The sequence below is a fragment of the Phoca vitulina genome, unplaced genomic scaffold, assembly GCF_004348235.1.
Source record: "Phoca vitulina isolate PV1807 unplaced genomic scaffold, GSC_HSeal_1.0 scaffold92, whole genome shotgun sequence".
Lineage (NCBI taxonomy): Eukaryota > Metazoa > Chordata > Mammalia > Carnivora > Phocidae > Phoca > Phoca vitulina.
In genome coordinates, this window is record NW_022589795.1 from 2,008,056 (window position 1) to 2,027,228 (window position 19,173).

The following is a 19,173-nucleotide window of genomic DNA, read 5'->3' on the forward strand; positions in this document are numbered from 1 at the left end:
AAGTGTAGGGAAGTAGGGGGTGGACCGCAGCAAACTGGGAAGAGAAAGAAGGCCTTAGAGATGACCTCACAGAGTAGGGGGTACAGACCTTCCATGCTTCCCTCTCTAATGGAACCCAGAATTTCTAAGTAGGAAAATGGAAAAGTCAGTGGACGAGGTCACAAAGGTCAGCAACCCCTCCCCCTGCCAGGAGTCTCCTGCCCGGGAGAGTGCATGCGTGTGCTGTGTGTGCACATGTGTTGGTGCATGCATGAGTGTGTTGGCAGGGGATCCCGGGAAGGGGTTGGTGTGCTCACCCAGCATCCTCTGGGATGCTCAGGGGAGAAGCAGCTCAGGCAGAGCCCCAACAGTCTTGACTCCCAGCACAGGGAGCACAGAACTGCAGAGAAGGAAGAAGAGAGCAGTGGTGAGAACTTAGGATGCCTAGCATCTGGCCGTGACACTACCAGCTGTGTGACCTTGGCCAAGTCACTGCTCCTCCACACTTGCTTTTCTCCTCTACAACGACAGAGGGTGGGGCTCCAGCACGGTGTACGGGAGCACAGGATGTGTACAGGGTGCTTTCTGGCAGCGGGTGGATACAGTATCAAGTCACAGTGAATCACATCCCGGGAAAGTTTTCAGGTCCTTTTCAAATCTTGTTTAAGAGCATGCGTCTGAAGCAGAACTGCTTTGCTTCAAAGAACAGCCCCACTGTTAATGAGCCGAATGACCTTGGCCCTCACATAGTTCTGTGCCTTGATTTCCTCATCTATAAAGTGGGCAGAATAATAATACCCATCCTGGCATCATTGTGAGGATGAAATGAGTTACTACATGTGAAGTGCTTTGCACAGGGCCTGGCATTCCACAGGTCAGGAGAAAGCCTCCCAGGCTGCCAGGGTGCTTCTGACACTGCGTACTTGGTAGGCTTCTGTGTTACCAAGAGAGCAGGCAACACTAGCCAGCTGGAACTTAATAACATTTTGTTTTGGCTTTATTCTTAAGGCTTTCTTCTGTTGGTAGCAAGTGATACTGGTTTTCTAGTTATAATCTTGATAGGGATAAATTTTAAATTTAAGAACCTTAATACTAATAAGGGGTGATTTACCCTCCGGTTCCCTTTCCCATTGGATCTGAACTCTGGTCTTGGTGGAAGGGGGCATACGATTGGGAAAAGGAGGAAAAGGAACACCGAAGCTGGCCTCACAGTGCTTATAGTCTGGCATATAGCTTATGGCCTAGTTTCAAACAAGGTAATAAAATAAAAGTAAAATAAAATAAAATAAATAATAAGGGGTGATTTGAGACTATGACAAAATTCTTCAAAGTGGTACCCAGTGTCTGGAGCTTGGCTAACCCTGGTAACCTCATGATTCCAATTTTCTTGGAGCTCAGATCATAGGATAGAGGCATTCCCCGCCCTCCAGCAGAGTTGGCACACCTCCACCCTCCTTCCACTCCTCCCCACCTCTCCTAGCAGTCTCCTCCCTCAGTCCCACGGTAACCGCCACTTACTCTCCCCTCTTGCCCTCCTCACACTCCCGTTTAATCATCCAGAACCCCGCAGACGGCCAAAGCCACCCTGGGTCCCCTGAGCCCTTCCTGGAACCGGCCTTGGCAGCAGATGAAAGACACCCCGCCACCGCTTATCTCTGCCTCGTGACCCGCGCTAGTGGGTTCCGTCCCCCCCCCAGGGGCGGGGGATACTGGTGGCCCCGCCCTCCGACCCATGGCCTGACCCTCCTCAAATGCACCCAGAGACGACTCTGCGCCCCCAGTCCGCGCCCCGCCGCGGCTATCCCAGCCCCGTCTTGCAGCAGGTTAAGAGCCCCCCAGAGCCGGGAGCTGCGGACAGAAGCGCACTCGTGGGGGGGGGGGGGGGGCCGGTCTGGTTGTCATGGCGACGGCGCGGTTGGCCTGGGCCCTACGGGCCACCTCTGCGGGAGGAAGGCTGCGCGGTCCCCGAGGCACTGGGGGCGCCCGGAGACTGAGCGGCAGCGCGCGACGGCGGGCGGCCGGGGGCGCCAGCCCGGGGCGCCGGCTCAGCACCGCCTGGGCGCCGGCCCAGGACGCACGAGAACGGACCGAGGGCGCCGAGGACGACACCCACTCGCCTGCCGCGGAGGAGCCGGAGTGGACACCGCCCCCCGCGCCCCCGGCCCCTCCCGACCCCCCCGGGCCCCCGGCCGGCCGCTCGCTGGTGCAGCGGGACATCCAGGCCTTTCTGAACCAGTGCGGAGCCAGCCCCGGGGAGGCGCGCCACTGGCTCACGCAGTTCCAGACCTGCTACCACTCCGCCGACAAGCCCTTCGCGGTCATCGAGGTGAGCGGAGTGCGGCGCCGGCCATGTCACAGCGAGGGGATGGATGGGGGTTGTACGGCGACGGGTCGCCAGGCATGGCGGGACCGGCTGCGGACTCTGCACAGCAGAAGCGGGAAGGCGTGCGACGGTGCCCGGCGGAGTGCCCGGGACTGGGTGAAGCTGCGCGCTGCTCCAATAGTCTCACGCCCAGCCCAGGCGAGGAGACTGGGGACCCTAATCCACTAAGTGTGATGCGCTGGAGAAGTACCCCCACCCCCACCATGGGCGCAGTCGGGTTCAGATGGCAAGTGGGGAACCTGGACAGGAGCCGCCTGGGTCACCCCTCCCCCCAAGAAGTCAGAGAGTCCAAGGTCGCAGGGAGGCACAGAGGGAGGAACACTAATGTGAGATAAGGGGATGGCAAGACCCAACGGGGCAAAGGGCGGAGCAGGTGGGCGCCCGTAGCCAGAAATGGCGTCTGACTGCTCCTGGGCACGGTAGGGGCACCGACAGGGCCGCGGGGACCAGGCTGCAGGAGTCAGGGCCAGCGTTGGCCCTCCTGAACGTGCCCTCTCCCGCAGGTGGACGAGGAGGTACTCAAGTGCGGTCGGGCCGTATCCAGCCTGGCCTTCGCCCTGGCATTCCTGCAGCGCATGGACATGAAGCCGCTGGTAGTCCTCGGGCTGCCCGCGCCCACCGCGCCCTCTGGCTGCCTTTCCTTCTGGGAGGCCAAGGCACAGCTTGCCCAGAACTGCAAGGTGCTGGTGGATGAGCTGCGGCACAACGCCGCCGCTGCCGTGCCCTTTTTTGGCGGCGGCTCGGTGCTGGGCGCCGCGGAGCCAGCCCCTCATGCCAGGTTAGTGCGGGCCCCGCCTGGCCCGGCGTGCTTGGACCCCGCTCCGCCGCGCGCCCTGCCCGAGCCCGGCAGGCCTGGAGGGGGCCCTCTTGAGCACCACGTCTGGCCCACAGCTACGGCGGGATCGTCTCGGTGGAGACCGACCTGCTGCAGTGGTGCCTGGAGTCCGGCAGCATCCCCATCCTGTGCCCCATCGGGGAGACGACCGCGCGCCGCTCCGTGCTCCTCGACTCGCTGGAGGTGACCGCGGCTCTAGCCAAGGCGCTACAGCCCACCAAAATCATCTTCCTCAATAACAGAGGAGGCCTGCACGACAGCAGTCAAAAGGTGTGTCCCCTCCTTACGGGCTCCACTCCCGCGACTCCGGGCCTGGATGAGCCCCTCTCCTGCTCCCTGCTCGCCTCCCGGACGGGCCCCAGAGTCATTCTCAAGCTGGGTGGGTCGGGAGCAGCGTGGTGCCCAGATCCGAACTCTCCCTGGCCGAGGGCTCCGGGAGGAAGTGAGGGTAAAGGGGTCGGTGAGGAAGGGTCCGTGGGGCAGGGGCGCAGTTCGTGGCCGGCTGCAGGCCAGAGGCTCACCCCTTGCGCCTGGACGCAGGTCCTGAGTAACGTGAATCTGCCCGCCGATCTGGACCTGGTGACCAACGCCGAGTGGGTGAGCGCCAAGGAGCGGCAGCAGGTGCGGCTCATCGTGGACGTGCTCAGCCGCCTGCCGCACCACTCCTCGGCCGCCATCACCGCCGCCAGCACGCTGCTCACCGAGCTCTTCAGCCACAAGGGTGAGGGCCGCGCCTGGGGGCGGTGTCGGGGGAGGGAGGCGGGTCTAGGGGAAGTAGGTGGGTCTCCGGACGATGGACGGAAGCTGAGGGACAAACTGCCAGGGGAAAGCATCTCCCTGTGTGAAAATCATGTACATATCAATGCCGACCACAGAAATCACTTCATTGTGGAGATCTTCCAAAGAGGGTCACTGCCTACCCCCCCCCCCGCCCTGTCGTATCTGGACCCCCCACCAGGCAGGGCAAATGCAGGAGCGGATGGGACCTGGCTCTGGGGCCAAACTAACCCCTCCTCCTCCATGCCACCCCCAGGGTCCGGGACCCTGTTCAAGAACGCCGATCGGATGCTGCGGGTGCGCAGCCTGGACAGCCTGGACCAGGGCCGCCTGGTGAACCTGGTCAACGCCAGCTTCGGCAAGAAGCTGCGGGACGACTACTTGGCCTCGCTGCGCCCGCGGCTGCACTCTGTCTACGTCTCTGAGGGGTGAGTCTGCGGGCCCCAGAGGGCAGGGACCGAGGGACAGAGCTGGGCAGGTTGGGGCCAAGGAGAGGTCCCAGCCTGCCTCTTCCCTGCTGCGCCAGGTACAACGCGGCTGCAATTCTGACCACGGAGCCCGTACTGGGGGGCACCCCTTATCTAGACAAGTTTGTGGTGAGCTCCAGCCGCCAGGGCCAAGGCTCGGGCCAGATGCTGTGGGAGTGCCTGCGGCGGGACCTGCAGACGCTTTTCTGGCGCTCCCGGGTCACCAACCCCATCAATCCCTGGTAGGTCCCGCCCCCACCCCAGCCCCGGCTCTCCAAAGCCACGCCCCCGGAAGGACCGGCTTCCCCCAAGGAAAGGACCCCACTCAGTGTGGCCCCACATTCCCCAGGGAGCAGACCACCCACGGAGTCTGAGATTTCCCCAGAAGCAGAGCACACTTAAAGACGCTCTGCCCCACGGCAGTGGATTCCTTAAAGACGCTCCCCAACTCTCCCAGAGTCCTCAGAAATCCTGACCCTCCAGGCTCTATTCCAGGCCCAGTTGCCAAGCGCTGACCCCAGGCCCACTGCATCTCCAGCGAAACATTCTCTCCTTTCTCTTTCCTTCTGCAACTATCCCCTCACCCAGCTCTGTGGGGACCAAGAGGTGAACAAGGACCCCTCCCCTGGAGGCACAGAGAGCAAAGGACATCCTCAGTCTAACCTTCCTAGCTTTGGGACTCTGGCAGGTCAACTAACTTCTCTGAGCCTTAGCTGCTTCTCTGGGAAAAGAGCAAGCCACCACCAGACTCCTGGCTGCTGCTGTAAGGATGAAACCAGTAATATCAGGGTGTCTAGCATGTAGTAGGTCCTCAAAATAACCAGTGAGTAGTGAGCACCGGCCTTGCCCTAAAAGCCTTCCCCTTCCCCCCACCAGGTACTTCAAACACAGTGATGGCAGCTTCTCTAACAAGCAGTGGATCTTCTTCTGGTTTGGCCTGGCCGATATCCGGGACTCTTATGAGCTGGTCAACCATGCCAAGGGGCTGCCAGACTCCTTCTGCAAACCAGCTTCTGACCCAGGCAGCTGACCCTCACCGCCCACCCTGCAGGCCCTGGGACAACCAGGGTGAACCAAAAGCCGTGCCTGCTGGAGGTGATCCCAGGCAGCCACAGGCTGGACCAGGCTTGATGGCTAAGTGATCTGCAGAGGAGGAAGCAGCTCCTACTCTACTCTGCCCAGAGGGGGGCGCCCAAGTGGGGACAAGCACAGGAAGAAGGGTGTGACCAAGACACCCCTCCCCTACCCTCACCACTGGCTCCAAAGCTATAACCCGGGGCCTTCAATTTTCAGTCTAGAGATATGGGAGGTGAGGGTGAGGGGCTTGCCTTCCAGGGCTCTACTCAGGGATAACCTTAAAGGTGGACCAATTTCTGTGGCCTCTGTTTTGAGACTCCCTTGCCCAAAATATCACCCCCATTTGCTTGATATTCCACCACTTATTTTAATTCCTTTGGGTCTTACAACTTTTCAGGAGGCCTTGATTAAAACACAAATACTTGTCTGAGAGTCAGCTCACACTTGAAAGGAATGAGCAGTGACCTTCTGGGAGCAAGATCTTGAGGGTTGGAGAACCAGGGGGCTCCCAGAGGGAAGAGAAGAGCTAAATGAGATGGAGTGCCCCCAAGATGAATGTTGTCACTGCCTCCCTCACCTGGGTGTCAGCAGCCCCCAGAGGGGCTCCCCTCCATCCCACAGACCAGACCAACAGCAGCTCCAGCTCTCTTTCCAAGCAAGGCCCAGGCTTGGATGTTTTCCCCTCGGTCCCGCTGGAGGCTGTCTCCATTTGTGGGAACAGAACACCTCAGCCGGCGGGAGTCCAAAGCCAGAGGTTTCATTCTGCAGTTTTGACCCCCCACAATGTGCCAGGCCCCCATACTGGTCGCTGAGCTACTTTCAATCAGGAGGCGCATGGACAAGTACGGAGAGGACCATCGTGGCACAGCGGGGCCACGACAGAACCAAACCCCAGGAGCAGCCTCTGACTTCCCTCAGGAGAGGGGTGACAGAGTGCACCGCTGTGTGTGGGCATTAGACAGGCCCAACCTGGAATCCAGCTGTGGCTACATTTGCTCTGTGCCTTGAGGTAAGCTGCTCGCCTTCTCTGAGCTTCCATTTCCTCATCTGTAAGATGTAGAATCCTCACAGTGGACACTTAATGTTAGTCCCCCCCACCCTCTAGCTGCCCTCACCAAAGGTTTCTTCAAAAGAAACCAGGAGGATAAAAGGGGAGGAAAAGACAAGCTATGACACAGGGACTGAGGGGATGGATCAAAGGCAGACTACAGGGAGGATCCTGACTAGACAGCCAAAGGCCTGTGGGAACTCTCAGAACAGGGCAGAGATCACGGGAGGACCAAAGTGGGGCTTAACCAGATGTGGTCTTTCAAGAAACCCAAGATCAATCCCAGCCAATGGCAACATGCCCTGTGGGGAGAACATAGAAGCAAAGCCAAATGTCTATATAAAATGTTTATTTTTGGAGGACTGTGTGGTCTGGTGTTTGGGAGGGCACTCACCCCAACGAGGCCAACCATAGAGCCGGAAACAGAAGGCAGGAGACGGGACGTTGGCCGCTGCCTACCCTACCCCTGCACACCCGACTGGGGCCTGCTCTGCTTTCAAGGTGGGGCGACAGCTAGTGCTGATTCTGCCCCCGGGGATACCCTGAGAACTCACGTGACTTCTGCGGTGCCCGGCCTCTCGGCTCCTCCTGGCCCAATCCCCGCGTCAACACACATACTCACTCTCAGTCTCCAAAAAACACTATAGAGCCTAGCTGCACTTGCCAGGCTCAAAAAGGAATTTTTCACATTTGCTCACTTCCGGTTCCTGGTCTTCCTTTCTCTGTCTCCCACTCTCAGTACCCCCACCCGAGCCCTGCCTTACTCCCTTCTCTGAGACAGGAGACCCAGGGAGCAGTTGGCCTCAGGTCTCCTACTAACGAACAGGAAAAACCCCTGTAAGGCATCATCCTCAGGGCTCCCACCCCACAAGGGCCGAGCCCAGGCACCGGGGAAGAGACCTGCCTCTTACCAACACATATACACACACAGCAAAGAACCAAACCAACAGAGCAGAAAGCATAAAAAAACAACTGGGCCAGCAAGGAGGAAGGCAGGGTGGCCCTCGGTGGCTCCCTGCGCCCATCTCGGCCTCTTGCCGTGCCACTCAGCCATCAGTGGCCAGGATGACGGCGGCCCCGAAGATGCCCACACTCTCTCCAAGGAGCTTCATCTGGTTCCAGAACTCAACGCGCCGTGTGTCGTGCCAGTAGGCAACATTGCCATCAATGAGCAGCATGACTGGGGGCAGCAGTATGGCCAGGATCTGGGCAGCCAGGGTCACGTAGTAGCCTGACAGGAAGGCCAGGGCCAGGACGCCATACAGCACGAAGAACAGCTGGATCATGAGCTCCCCTCCCGGGAGATGGTTCAGATAGGCCAGCCGGTCCTCCTTGCTGTGCTGCAGTGAGTAGGCCTAAAGACACACCATCCTCTAAGTCTCTCTGGCGGGCTGAGGAGCCTGTCTGGGGACAGCTGCCCCTGAGATGGCACCTGCAAGTCCGCCTCTGCAAGGTGGGCTTCTGACTCCCGGCTCAGAGTTGGGGCTCTCGGAGAGGAGGGCCTGCATCTTCCCCCCCCCAGACTAGGGAGCTCATGGGGTTAGGGCCTGGCTCTCCTCACCTTCGGGGCTCAGGAGAGCGGAAGTGTGTCTCCACTGCCAGACTGGGGCTCTCACCTCTGAATACAGAGCTCTGCACATGGGATATGGTGCCCAGTAACTAAGATGAAGCCAAGTGACCTGGAGCCTGTCCAGGTCCCCGTCCACACTGGCTCGGCCTAGGTCCTCCCCTAGGGAGTACCGTAACTTGTTACCCTAGGCAACCCCCACCGACTCTAAGCCATAGAGCCCCATCTGGGGTCTGAACCCCACCAAACCTCTCCTTTGCCCCCTCTCTCAGTCCTCTGGGGGCTGGAGCCATGAGAGGACCAGTCCACCTTGTTCTCCTGACTCTCAGGCTGGGGACTGAATGGTCCATCCAACCTCTTCTCTCCCTGGTGGCCATAATGCTGGAAGAAGGGACTCTCAGCCAGATCTCAGGCACTTGAAGGGCCTCTGAGGCCCAAAAGCTGGCTGGGGCAGTTCCCAGGAGGCAGACCATCAGGAACTACATGCAAGGCCTTATTCTGCCCACCTCCCTGGGTTCTACTTCACTCCCAGGCAAGCACTTCCAGCCAACGGCCCCCCAACCTACCACGCAGATGAGGTAGATGCCCAGGAACACCTGGCCGGTGGACTGGAGGGAGCGGCTGCGGGGTTTCTGGCGGTAGAGCTCCCCAGCGCCGCTGGCCAGCACCAGAAAGCCGCCGATGATTGCAACTGTGCGCGAGTACATACGGACCTGGACCGGGGTGAGGGAACCCCAGTCAGGAACTGCAGCCACCACGTTTCTCCTGGCTGTCCAGAGCACAGAAGTGCCCATCGCTATACATCCCATTCCATCTGATGAACCCTCTTACCATTTCCAAGTGTGGTGGGCAGGTGCAGCAGAGATAGATAACTCTTTTTATCAGAAGTGGAAACTGAGGCCCAGAGGGGTTACTAAAAATGTCCAAGGTCCTACAGAAAGTGGCAGAACCCAGACACCAAGAGTTGCCCGCTCTGCACCTCCAGGAGTACAGACTCAAATCCCAATGTTCTTTCTGCTATATGGTATAGTCTGTCCCATGAAAAAACCATTGATCCCACTGTCCGGTAGCTGTTCACACATCTGCCTCACCGACTGGACTGACAGTCCCTGCCTTTGCCCAGGATTATCTACAAGCTTGCAGCACCTGGCACGGGTTCTGACACTTTCAGGTTTACATGCTGCGCTCAATTAATTAAATTTCATAAGATCAGATGGTTGGAACCAGTACTCTCCAAGGTCCCTTTAGCCCTATAGTCTGACATACTCAACTAATGGTTTAAAGGGTTCTGGTCTCACCTGCAATGCTAACTGTGGTGTGCCCTTGGGAAAGTCTGTTTCTCATCTTTGGACCTCAGTTTTCACACTCTGAAAGGCGGTCTTGTGTGGTCTCTAAGGTCCTTTCATCCTTGCAGTCTGTAATAATCTCCACAAGCCTGGGGCTTCTGCCTTCCCAGGCTTCACACTATGCACCTGGCCAGCACCATGCATTTCCCAGCTGCTGCGGGGCACAGGGCACTGGCCTCGGGCTCCCCATCCCCCTAGCGAAGTCCCGCCTTGGGCCGAGGTGCTCACCTTCAGCCAGTCCCCGTAGTGGACGTAGCCCCCGATGTAGGCGGCGTAGGTGCTAATGGCCAGCTGAAGGGCGGCCCCCAACGCGAACCAGCGCCGCTTCACTCCAAAAGACATGAAGCTGGCGCACAGCACGGCCGCCCCCAAGTCGAAGTACAAGTAGGGCACTGGGATGTCGGGCTTCCTGCGAGCCGGATAAGGGAAGAAGCAACGAGGACAGAATGAAGCGGGAGAAGGCCCTCGCGATCCCTTGAGTTCCCACAAGCTCCACTGCTCCCCTGAACCGGAGGCCCTCCTCACGGCCAGGACCCCTGCACTACGCTCGATGCCCACCTTGCCCCAGACCAGAGCCCCTAACAAGCCCGAGGTCCTAACTCTTCCCCAGCCCAAGGGTCCCAACTTCTTCCCCACCTCACCGCACCCCCGTTCTTGGGACGGGCCGTACCGCCCCCCCACCGCGCTCGGCGGCCGCGTGGGCCCGCTCACCGGCGCGCCTCGGCCCTCTCAGCGTACAGCATGAGCTGGCTGAAGCAGCCCCAGAAGGGGCAGCGTGTGAGCAACACCGAACCCAGCTGCATGATCAGCTGCAGCATCCACCGTCGCGTACCCATCTTCGACGCCATCTTGGGGAAGGGCAGTCCGCTGCGGCGTCACCCCCGACAGGGAGGCCGGCGCCGGGATGGGACACGCAACTTCCGGGTGTCGCGAAGCGGCGGGGGTGGGGGGTGGGGGGCGGGGGCATCATTTTTCCCTTCCGACGAGAAACAGTGCTCTCGCTCTCAAGTTCTGGGCTGAAGGATGTGTTCCAGCTGCGGAGTTCAGCCTTTCCCTCTGCTCAGGGACTTAAGGATCCCTCCTCGTGGCTCCAAAATTGAAAACTAGACTAGAGGAAGAAACAGTGGGTTCAGGTTATCAGAACCGTGGGCGAACTAGTCTTTGCTGCTAAACCTGGGCTCCAGTTCTAACTCCAACCCTAACGGACTTTGGGCCTGCACTTTCTAAGACCCATCTGTAAAACGGAGAGGACGTGTACCTCACAGCGTTGTTAAGAGGTTTAAATGTGGCGGTGTTGGTACCAGCTCATAGTAGGGGATAGATAAATAGTGTAAACACACACACACACACAATCTCTCTACTTCTGTTTAATTTCAGAGTAAGGTGTTCTCTTGGCTAAGTCACTTGTAGAGAAGTTTGGCCTGGGTCTGTCTTCCCTCTGTCCCTTGAGAGAAGAGCAAGATCTGATGTGGACACACGGGACATCTCAAATCAGTCTATCCTCTCCAGCTCCAATGCTCCGGCTAACTACCATCTTTGCTGGTTTAACTACAGCAGGCTTCAAACTGGCCTCCCCAGCTTCTGCTTTGGCCTCCTTGTTAATTCTTAGCTCCCCTATTTTATGTTTCCCTAACATCAGGTACCCTTCCTTTGAATCCCTCAGCACAATGGTAATTATATATTTTAGATTCTTCGTTAACAACCAGATTAACCCTAGACTGGGAGCTTCATGAGGGCAAGGACAGTGTCTGATTTGTTTACTATTATATCCTCGCAGCATAGTGTACTGGTTGCATTCAGGAAATACATGCTAAATAGAGAAATGAGGGGCGTCTGGGTGGCTCAGTCATTAAGTGTCTGCCTTCGGCTCAGGTCATGATCCCAGGGTCCTGGGATCGAGCCCCGCATCGGGCTCCCTGCTCAGTGGGAAGCCTGCTTCTCCCTCTCCCACTCCCCCTGCTTGTGTTCCCTCGCTTGCTGTCTCTCTCTCTGTGTGTCAAATAAATAAAATCTTTAAAAAATAAATAGAGAAATGAACAAAAGATGTTGCTACTAGGTCTCTTTCAGAGTAGGTATTCTGTCATTATTTGTTCAATAAGTGGGTAAAAGTTCTGGGCACTCCAGGATTGCCACTATCTTCCTGCAGCCCCCTACCACCCGGCAACACACAAATTCATCTTCCAATATTGAAGTTAAGACTCTACAAGCATTCCCACCAGGCTATTTAATTCAGATCTGTTTGCTTCCTGTTCCCTGGGGTGGGGAGAGGAGCCTCAAGTGAATTAAAAATTCCCACTCAGCCAGTAAAAGCTACACAAAACACCTCTCACATCTTATTTTTCATAGTCACTGGGATAAAGCCTGGGCATAACAGAAACGTGAGAGAGAGAAAGATATATCCATACAAAATCTAGGAAATGGGATTGTGTACATATATGCTGGGGTGAGGGTACAGGAAAGGAATGTCCAGAAGGGAATGAGAAAAAACCTGGATTAAAGGCCATTCTGTCTACCTCCCCCACACACCAGTCACAACCACATAAGGTAAGTTTTCCACAGGCACATAGTACAGAATCAAATTTTCAATTGGCTTTATTTTGCCATCTCTTCAACCGATTCTCAATTCAAATGTGACAAGAATGCACAGCCCTCAGGAAGGAGCTAAGGTGTTGAGGAGGACCGGAACCGGGACGGTGTACGCCCATAAAATAGTTGCAGGAGCCTGGCTGGGTTGTGCCCACAGGAGCAATACCCCTACCCCATCCCACCATCCTCATGACTTTAGCAACAGCAGCAGCCAGGGACATGTGTGGGGAGGGACAGGAGACTGGGATTCATGAAGCTTCCCTTGGTACCCATCCCACCGTAATTCCCTCTGGTCTTCAGTCTCTGCCTTCTACTGCCCTAGTCCCCAGAAGGTTGTTGAGAAATACTAAGGGCCAAATCCCTTTCGAGGGTTGGGAAAGATGCTGGCATTGTGCTAGGTCAGAGAATAGGTGAGTGGGAGGGTCAGAGGCCCTGCCAGAGGAACACAGCCATTTGTCCCCCACCCCACCCCACCCCCACTCTTCCCACTCCTGCCCGGGGTGACAACTCAGCTGGAAAGACTTCTGAAGAACAGCCCTTCTTGTCGTCTACATCTCTACCTGCCGTCCACATCTCTATCTGCTCTCCCTCCCCAGCTCCTCTGGAGCCCCGCCTGTGCTTGCACTCTGCCACGACCAGAGCCACAGTGACCAGCATGGTGCCCAGGATACCCTGCACAGTAGCTGTCTCAGACAGGCAGAGCCGGGCCTCCACACTGCTCAGCACCCACCCCCCCCCAACAGCTGAGGGCAGGACAAGTCAGGTTGCCCAGGTTGGCACCCACAAGTGCCACAGGTGGTCCAGGCTTCCCAAAGGCCCACTGCAGGTCGCGTCACAGTCTTGCACGCAGGTGTTATGTTATTGGCCAGCAGCAGCCACATGCCCACCATCCAGATGTCTGCAGTCACCTTGAAACTGAAGTGTGGCAACCAGTTGTCTACAAGAGAGAGGATGCCCAGCACCAACAAGGCCGCCGAAACCTCAGCCTCCAGCTCACTGATGTCATTCCCAGCCAGAGAGGACCTCCAGGCCTGGCATGGTGGCCAGGCCACACGTAGCAGTTTCTAGCCAGCAAGAGCCAGTGTAGACAGAAGAGGCCCCCAAGCCTGGCTGTGCCCAGCTCGGTCAGCCAGTTGGGACTCAGGTCGAACTGCTCCAGGTTCCCCAGGCCCCATAGGCTGCAGGGGTCCAGAGTGATAAGCAGCTTGTGAGAAAGATCCAGGAGGAGCACAGAGCCCAGGGTGGTGAAGAAGTCCAGGGGCAGCAGGCCAGGTGGTGGTGGCTGAGGTGCAACCGCTCCAGGAAACCCAGGCCCCCCAGGGCTCCTCCAGCCAGATCCCACAGGGCACTGTGAGAAAGCAGCAGCACCCACAGTCCCCACAGGCCCTGGAAGGAGCCATGTGGCAGGCTGAGTGGGTGGAGGCCCCCCAGTCCACCAAGCTTCCTGCGGCTGGACAGGTAGGTGCACAGTGCTGGGAGCGCTGCTGCCAGATTCCCGAGTAAGGCCGTGGCCACTGTGAGGAAGGAGTGGCCACACCTGCCCCATCCTTGCCCCATGAGGGGCTGGGATGACAATGGCCTCAGGCCTACATCAGGCAGTCAGAGATACACAGACCGTGCCTCACTCCTCTACCCAGGACTCTGGGGAAGTGTGGGCGTGCTAGGGAGAGGAAAAATAGATACCATTCAGGGGTCTCACCATTTGCCATGTCCCCCAACATGGTCTTATGGACACCTCCCTCCATCTCCCGTAATTTAACCTGCTACCAAGGCTCTGGGAAGAGCCGTCGCAGCCCAAGACCCCAGCGTTTTGATCCCCCACCCCAGCCACCTCTCATTCCCTTACGCCTACTAGGATGAAAAGCAATCAGGGAAGGGGCGCCTGGGTGGCTCAGTCGTTAAGCGTCTGCCCTCGGCTCAGGTCATGATCCCGGGGTCCTGGGATCGAGCCCCACATCGGGCTCCCTGCTCTGCGGGAAGCCTGCTTCTCCCTCTCCCGCTCCCCCTGCTTGTGTTCCCTCTCTCGCTGTGTCTCTCTTTGTCAAATAAATAAATAAAATCTTAAAAAAAAAAAAGAAAAAGAAAAAAGAAAAGCAATCAGGGAAGATGGTCTTTTAAACCCCAGCACCCCTTCTTTCCTCTCACTCCGTACCCATCCCCACTTATTTCCCACACAGCCCAGGAGCAACTCTGCCTTCTCCTGCCCCTAAACATTCCCTGGGTCACTCAACCAGCCAACATTTGCAGAGTCCCTGTTCTGCAAGAGGACACAACCTTGACTAGATCCTGGCCTAATCTGGCCACTGAGGTCAGAAGTTCAACACACTCACCTGTATTCCTGGCACCACCTGCCAAGTATAGCCCCAGCCCAGAAATAGCAGTGAAAAGAATCTCAGCTCTAGTTACCTGCCCTCCTGGCCTCCTGCCCCAAGAGATCAGCTCTTAGGGAAGCCATAGCGCTGAGGGTAGGGATGAGGGGGAGGGTGGGTGGGACAGGTTGAGGACATCTCCAAGGCCTTGTGGCCATAATTATAACCAGGGGAGCAGGATCCTGCCCTGCCTTTCTAAGAACACCACTCCTCACTCCTCACACCATGGCCCTCTCCCTTTGAGCCCCACATCCTGGTCTATCACTTGTCAAGATGGCAGCCTGAGGCCCCTCGAAGGCCTCAACTCACCACACCTCACATCCACAAGTCAAAAGGGAGCCAGGTATCTTCTCTTTCATTCTATACTGCCTGTCTAAGAAATCTGCCATCATCTAGAATTCACCTAGGTCTTCTCTGAACACAAAGGAGGGAAATACTCTCTCGTTCTCACTAGGCCAAAGGTCAAAATACTCCGTTCTGGCCTTTGAAGAGTGTCCAGCATTGCTTTCTAAACAGAGGGGTCTGGGGACAGGGTGTCTGTACCCAGCACTTCTGCCTTGCCCTAGGAGGCCAACCAAACAAGTTTCTTTCTAGGTTCCCCAGTGTGCTCACTAGCCCCACCCAACAAACTCTTAAGAGAATCACAATGGCCATATTGAAGAGAAGGTTACCAAGGGCCAGGCATCTCATTAAAGGCTTCATTTAATCCTCAACTGAGACACTCATTTTACAGAGGAAACTAATGCTTGGCAAGGATACAGAGGCTGCCAAGTCATACTGCTCATCAGTGGCAGAGATGAAATCTGACATTACCTAGACCTGTCTGAATCCAGCCATGCTCTTAACCACAGTGCCCAGAGACTGGGCCACTGTCCCACATACCAGCCAAACACCTCTCAAAGAAGTTAAGGTCTACAGGTGAATCACACAGATTATCTCCAGAATGGGAAGAGCAGCTGAGCCATCATCAATCAGACGTGAGCCCCTTTGAATTAGTTCAAGTGATCTGGTTGAAGGAAATTATAGTGAAAAATTTGAAAAATCACTGTCAATAATCTTTGAGGGGTGCCTGGCTAGCTCAGTCGCTGGAGCGTGTGACTCATGATCTTGGGGTTGTGAGTTCAACCCCACACTGGGTGTCGAGATTACTTAAAAAAATAAAATATTTTTTAAAAAATTATAATAATCTTTAATGGATGCCTGGGTGGCTCAGTCGGTTAAACGTCTGCCTTCAGCTCAGGTCACGATCCCAGTGTCCTGGGATCGAGTCCCACATCGGGCTCCCTGCTCAGTGGGGAGTCTGCTTCTCCCTCTCTCTCTGCCCCCTGCTCATGATCTCTCTCTCTCTCACCCTTTCTCTCTCCAATAAATCTTTTTAAAAAAATTTTTTAAATTAAGAATAATAATAATCTTTGAGAAAATATTATAAACTGAAGGTTGCCAGAGACTTGAGTTCATGAAGAGTTGCAATTTTCAAAAGTCAGACAAGTGTAACAACAGTTAACAAAATTCAGAAAGATTCATTGAACATGTTGTATGAGCAGTTACCTAGAACACAGTGACCACCAGGTGCCCGCATGAGCGCACCAAAAATAAGTTATACTCAAACAACTTCAATTCCCTTTTTGATAGGGTAACTAGATGACTATCATAGATAAACATCTGGATATTAAAGTCTCTCATCACATTCCTTGGGATAATGAAAACACAGAAGACAGTTTATATAAATTGGAATTAATACAACATTGGGATGGATAACTACTATATTATAGAATCAAGATTTTTTAAAAGCTCTTAATAGGCTGGAAGAGTTGGCTGAAAAAAGCCATTTCACTGGAGAAGACAAGACAGCTCCCAGGCACATCTGTGTGCCCCTCACCCGGGGGCTGCGAGGAAAGGAAACATCCTGAAGAGCAAGGACTAGCATCCTGGAGACTTCAGCTCTAGCCACAGCTCTAGAAATGAGCTGCAGCTTAGAGGACAGAAGGACACAGTACCACATGTTTCTCAAAGCAGTGAGCTCCCCATCAATGAAAGTGTTCAAGTAGAGACAGTCTGTCGAGGATGCTGTAGAGAGGATGTTTAAACTGGAAGACAGGGGCACCTAGGTGGCTCAGCTGGTTAAGGGTAATGATTCCAGGGTCCTGGGATCAGAGCCCGGGGTTGGGCTTCCTGCTTCCCCCTCTGCCCCTCCCCCTACCCGTGCTCTCTCTCTCACTCACTTTCTCTCTCTCAAATAGATAAAATCTTTTTTTTTAAAGATTTTATTTATTTATTTGACAGACAGAGAGAGCACAAGCAGGCAGAGTAGCAGGCAGAGGGAGAAGCAGGCTCCCCCCTGGGCAGAGTCCAAAGTGGGACTTGATCCCAGGACCCTGGGATCATGACCTGAGCCAAAGGCAGACGCTTCACCAACTGAGCCACCCAAGAGCTCCTCAGATAGATAAAATCTAAAAAAAAAAAAAATTATAGGAGTGCTGGGTGGCTTAGTTGTTAAGTATCTGCCTTTGGCTCAGGTCATTTGATCCCAGGGTCCTGGGATCAAGTCCCATGTTGGGCTCTCTGCTCAGCAGGGAGCCTGCTTCTCCCTCTCCCACCGCCCCCCCCACCCCGCTTGTGTTCCCTCTCTCGCTGTGTCTCTCTCTGTCAAATAAATAAATAAAATCCTTATTTTTTTTTAAAGATTTTATTTTTTCATTTGAGATAGAGAGAGCATGAGCAGGGAGAGAGGCAGAGGGAGAGGGAGAAGCAGGCTCCCCGCTGAGCCAGGAGCCCGATGTGGGGCTCGATCCCAGGACCCTGGGATCATGACCTGAGCCGAAGGCAGACGCTTAACCATCTGAGCCACCCAGGCGCCCATAAATAAAATCTTTAAAAAGAAAATTATAAACTGGAACGCTGGACTATTCCCTATGAGCTGCAACATTCCTGGTATTTCTAAGTCAGGATATCTGTGCTGAGCTTCTGATACCACCTGGGCCATCCCTGGCCCTGGAAGCATCCTTCATTTGCACACTGTTCACATACTGACTTCTGGCTTATCCTTCCCATTGCCAGGACACAAGGATGACAGCAGGACACTTTCAGAAAGGCCAATCTGAACAAAAACCAAAGTGTACCTGAGGCCAGCCTCCATCTGTAGGGGTGAAGGGTCCATTGCTATAATCATTCCCTTGCAGATATCCACAGCCGAACTTCCTTCTCCCTCCATAGCGCACAACCTGATGAACACCCTTGGTTGCACCCAGCTCTCCAACTTCTGCGTCTGCACCGCAGTCACTTGATGGGACTACCACAAAGTCACAAAATGGGCATCTCGTTACACCCTCAATGCACAAGTTCAGACCTCAGCAACCATGCCATTTCTCCCGTTTACTGAACCACTGGACACATACTCCTTCACCCTCACCTCCCTGTCAAATCTACGAACTCACCAGCAACTGTGCGGTCTTCTCTTTCCTTCCTCTTTATAGTGGAAGAAAGGCCCCCCTCCCATCAGAGGCCAAAACATCTTCTGTGGCCATGGATCTTGTCTCCCATCTTCTGGAGTTCACGATGAGGTAATAACTCCTAAACATCCAGCTCCAGCCCAGTCCTCCCTGCTGAACGCCAGGCTTGTCATCCACCTGCCCAGCTGCCATCTGCTCTTCAGGGCTTCACGGGTAAGACAAACATGGCAAAATAAGAATCTCGATTTTTCCACAGACCTCTTCCTCTCTCATTGTTCGCCATCCACACAGAAGCCGCTCTCGGTTCCTCTCCCCCTCACCACCTCAGCCTCAAACCTTCTCCATCAGCAAGCCCTGTCAGTTGTGAAGTCACTCATGTCACCACCATGTCCTGCCTAGATGACCGCAACAGCCTCGGAATGCAGCGGTCTGTTTCCACCTTTGCCCCCTGACAGACTAAAGCCCTCGACAGCTTCCGACCCTCGAACTGCTCCCCACTGTGCCAAGAACAGATTCCAGTCCCTACAATGGCAACAAGGCCCTGCATGATCCGGCTCCGGCTCATGAGGCTTCAGCCACCTATCTTCTAGTAGTTCCTAAAAACCTCAAGCTCTTAGCACTCTCAACTTAGCACCTGCTGTTCCCCCTATCCAAGCACTCTTGGCTGGCACCTTGTTCAGATTTCAGCTTACACGACACCTCAAGGGACCATCCGAGAATATTCTCTGCAGAGCAGTACATGTACCTCTCCACAGTGAGCATGAGCAGCTCCTTGAAACTAGGACAGAGACCAGAATAAAGGGGGCCAGATTCGAAAAGAAGCCTCTTGTTAGTCCCTCCACTAAAACGAACTGTGGGAGTCAGCATAAGGGTTAATGGAGAGGTTAGTTGAGAAGTCACCAGAAATATGCCTCACCCTCACCTTACTTTACCAGTACACGAAGAGATTTAGTTCCCCTTTAGACTTTTCAACAAAGTTGAAAATGACAGGAAAATGGAACAGGGAGGCCACAACCCAACCAGGGTTGGTCCCAGCTGCCAAAGTATGCTCTCAAGAAACCTGAGGGAGAGCTCCGTTGCTCCCACCTTGCTCTTCATCTCCCATGTGCTTTCCTGATCCCTTGTCCTCTTTCTAAGCTTAACCTTGAGATTTCCTCAAATCCCACTCCATCCTAGATTGCTTTTCATCTTGACTCAGGCAACTCATCTAGTTATTAAACGGGTGACTTTCAAACTTCTACCTTCAGTCATACTCAACAGCTGGGTGCTAGGGAATAATACAAAAATAAG

At 55.2% G+C, this 19,173-nt stretch overlaps 2 protein-coding genes and 1 non-coding gene across 3 annotated transcripts; 2 read left to right on the top strand and 1 right to left on the bottom strand.

The window, feature by feature from the left end:
* Positions 1–1,088: 1,088 nt before the first annotated feature.
* LOC116627029 lies at positions 1,089–1,236 on the top strand. Its single transcript, XR_004298397.1, has one exon. It is a non-coding gene; the product is annotated as a small nucleolar RNA SNORA61 (small nucleolar RNA).
* Positions 1,237–1,879: 643 nt separating this feature from the next.
* NAGS (N-acetylglutamate synthase) lies at positions 1,880–5,651 on the top strand. The gene is made up of 7 exons (XM_032396595.1): positions 1,880–2,305; positions 2,866–3,140; positions 3,254–3,467; positions 3,738–3,918; positions 4,231–4,402; positions 4,501–4,683; positions 5,318–5,651. The coding sequence occupies exons 1-7, from the start codon at positions 1,880–1,882 to the stop codon at positions 5,469–5,471; spliced, it is 1,605 nt and encodes a 534-aa protein (XP_032252486.1). The 3' UTR covers positions 5,472–5,651.
* Positions 5,652–6,413: 762 nt separating this feature from the next.
* TMEM101 (transmembrane protein 101) lies at positions 6,414–10,388 on the bottom strand. The gene is made up of 4 exons (XM_032396596.1): positions 10,191–10,388; positions 9,708–9,888; positions 8,700–8,846; positions 6,414–7,921 (listed from the first exon to the last, which is right to left on the bottom strand). The coding sequence occupies exons 1-4, from the start codon at positions 10,325–10,327 to the stop codon at positions 7,613–7,615; spliced, it is 774 nt and encodes a 257-aa protein (XP_032252487.1). The 5' UTR covers positions 10,328–10,388; the 3' UTR covers positions 6,414–7,612.
* Positions 10,389–19,173: the final 8,785 nt, after the last annotated feature.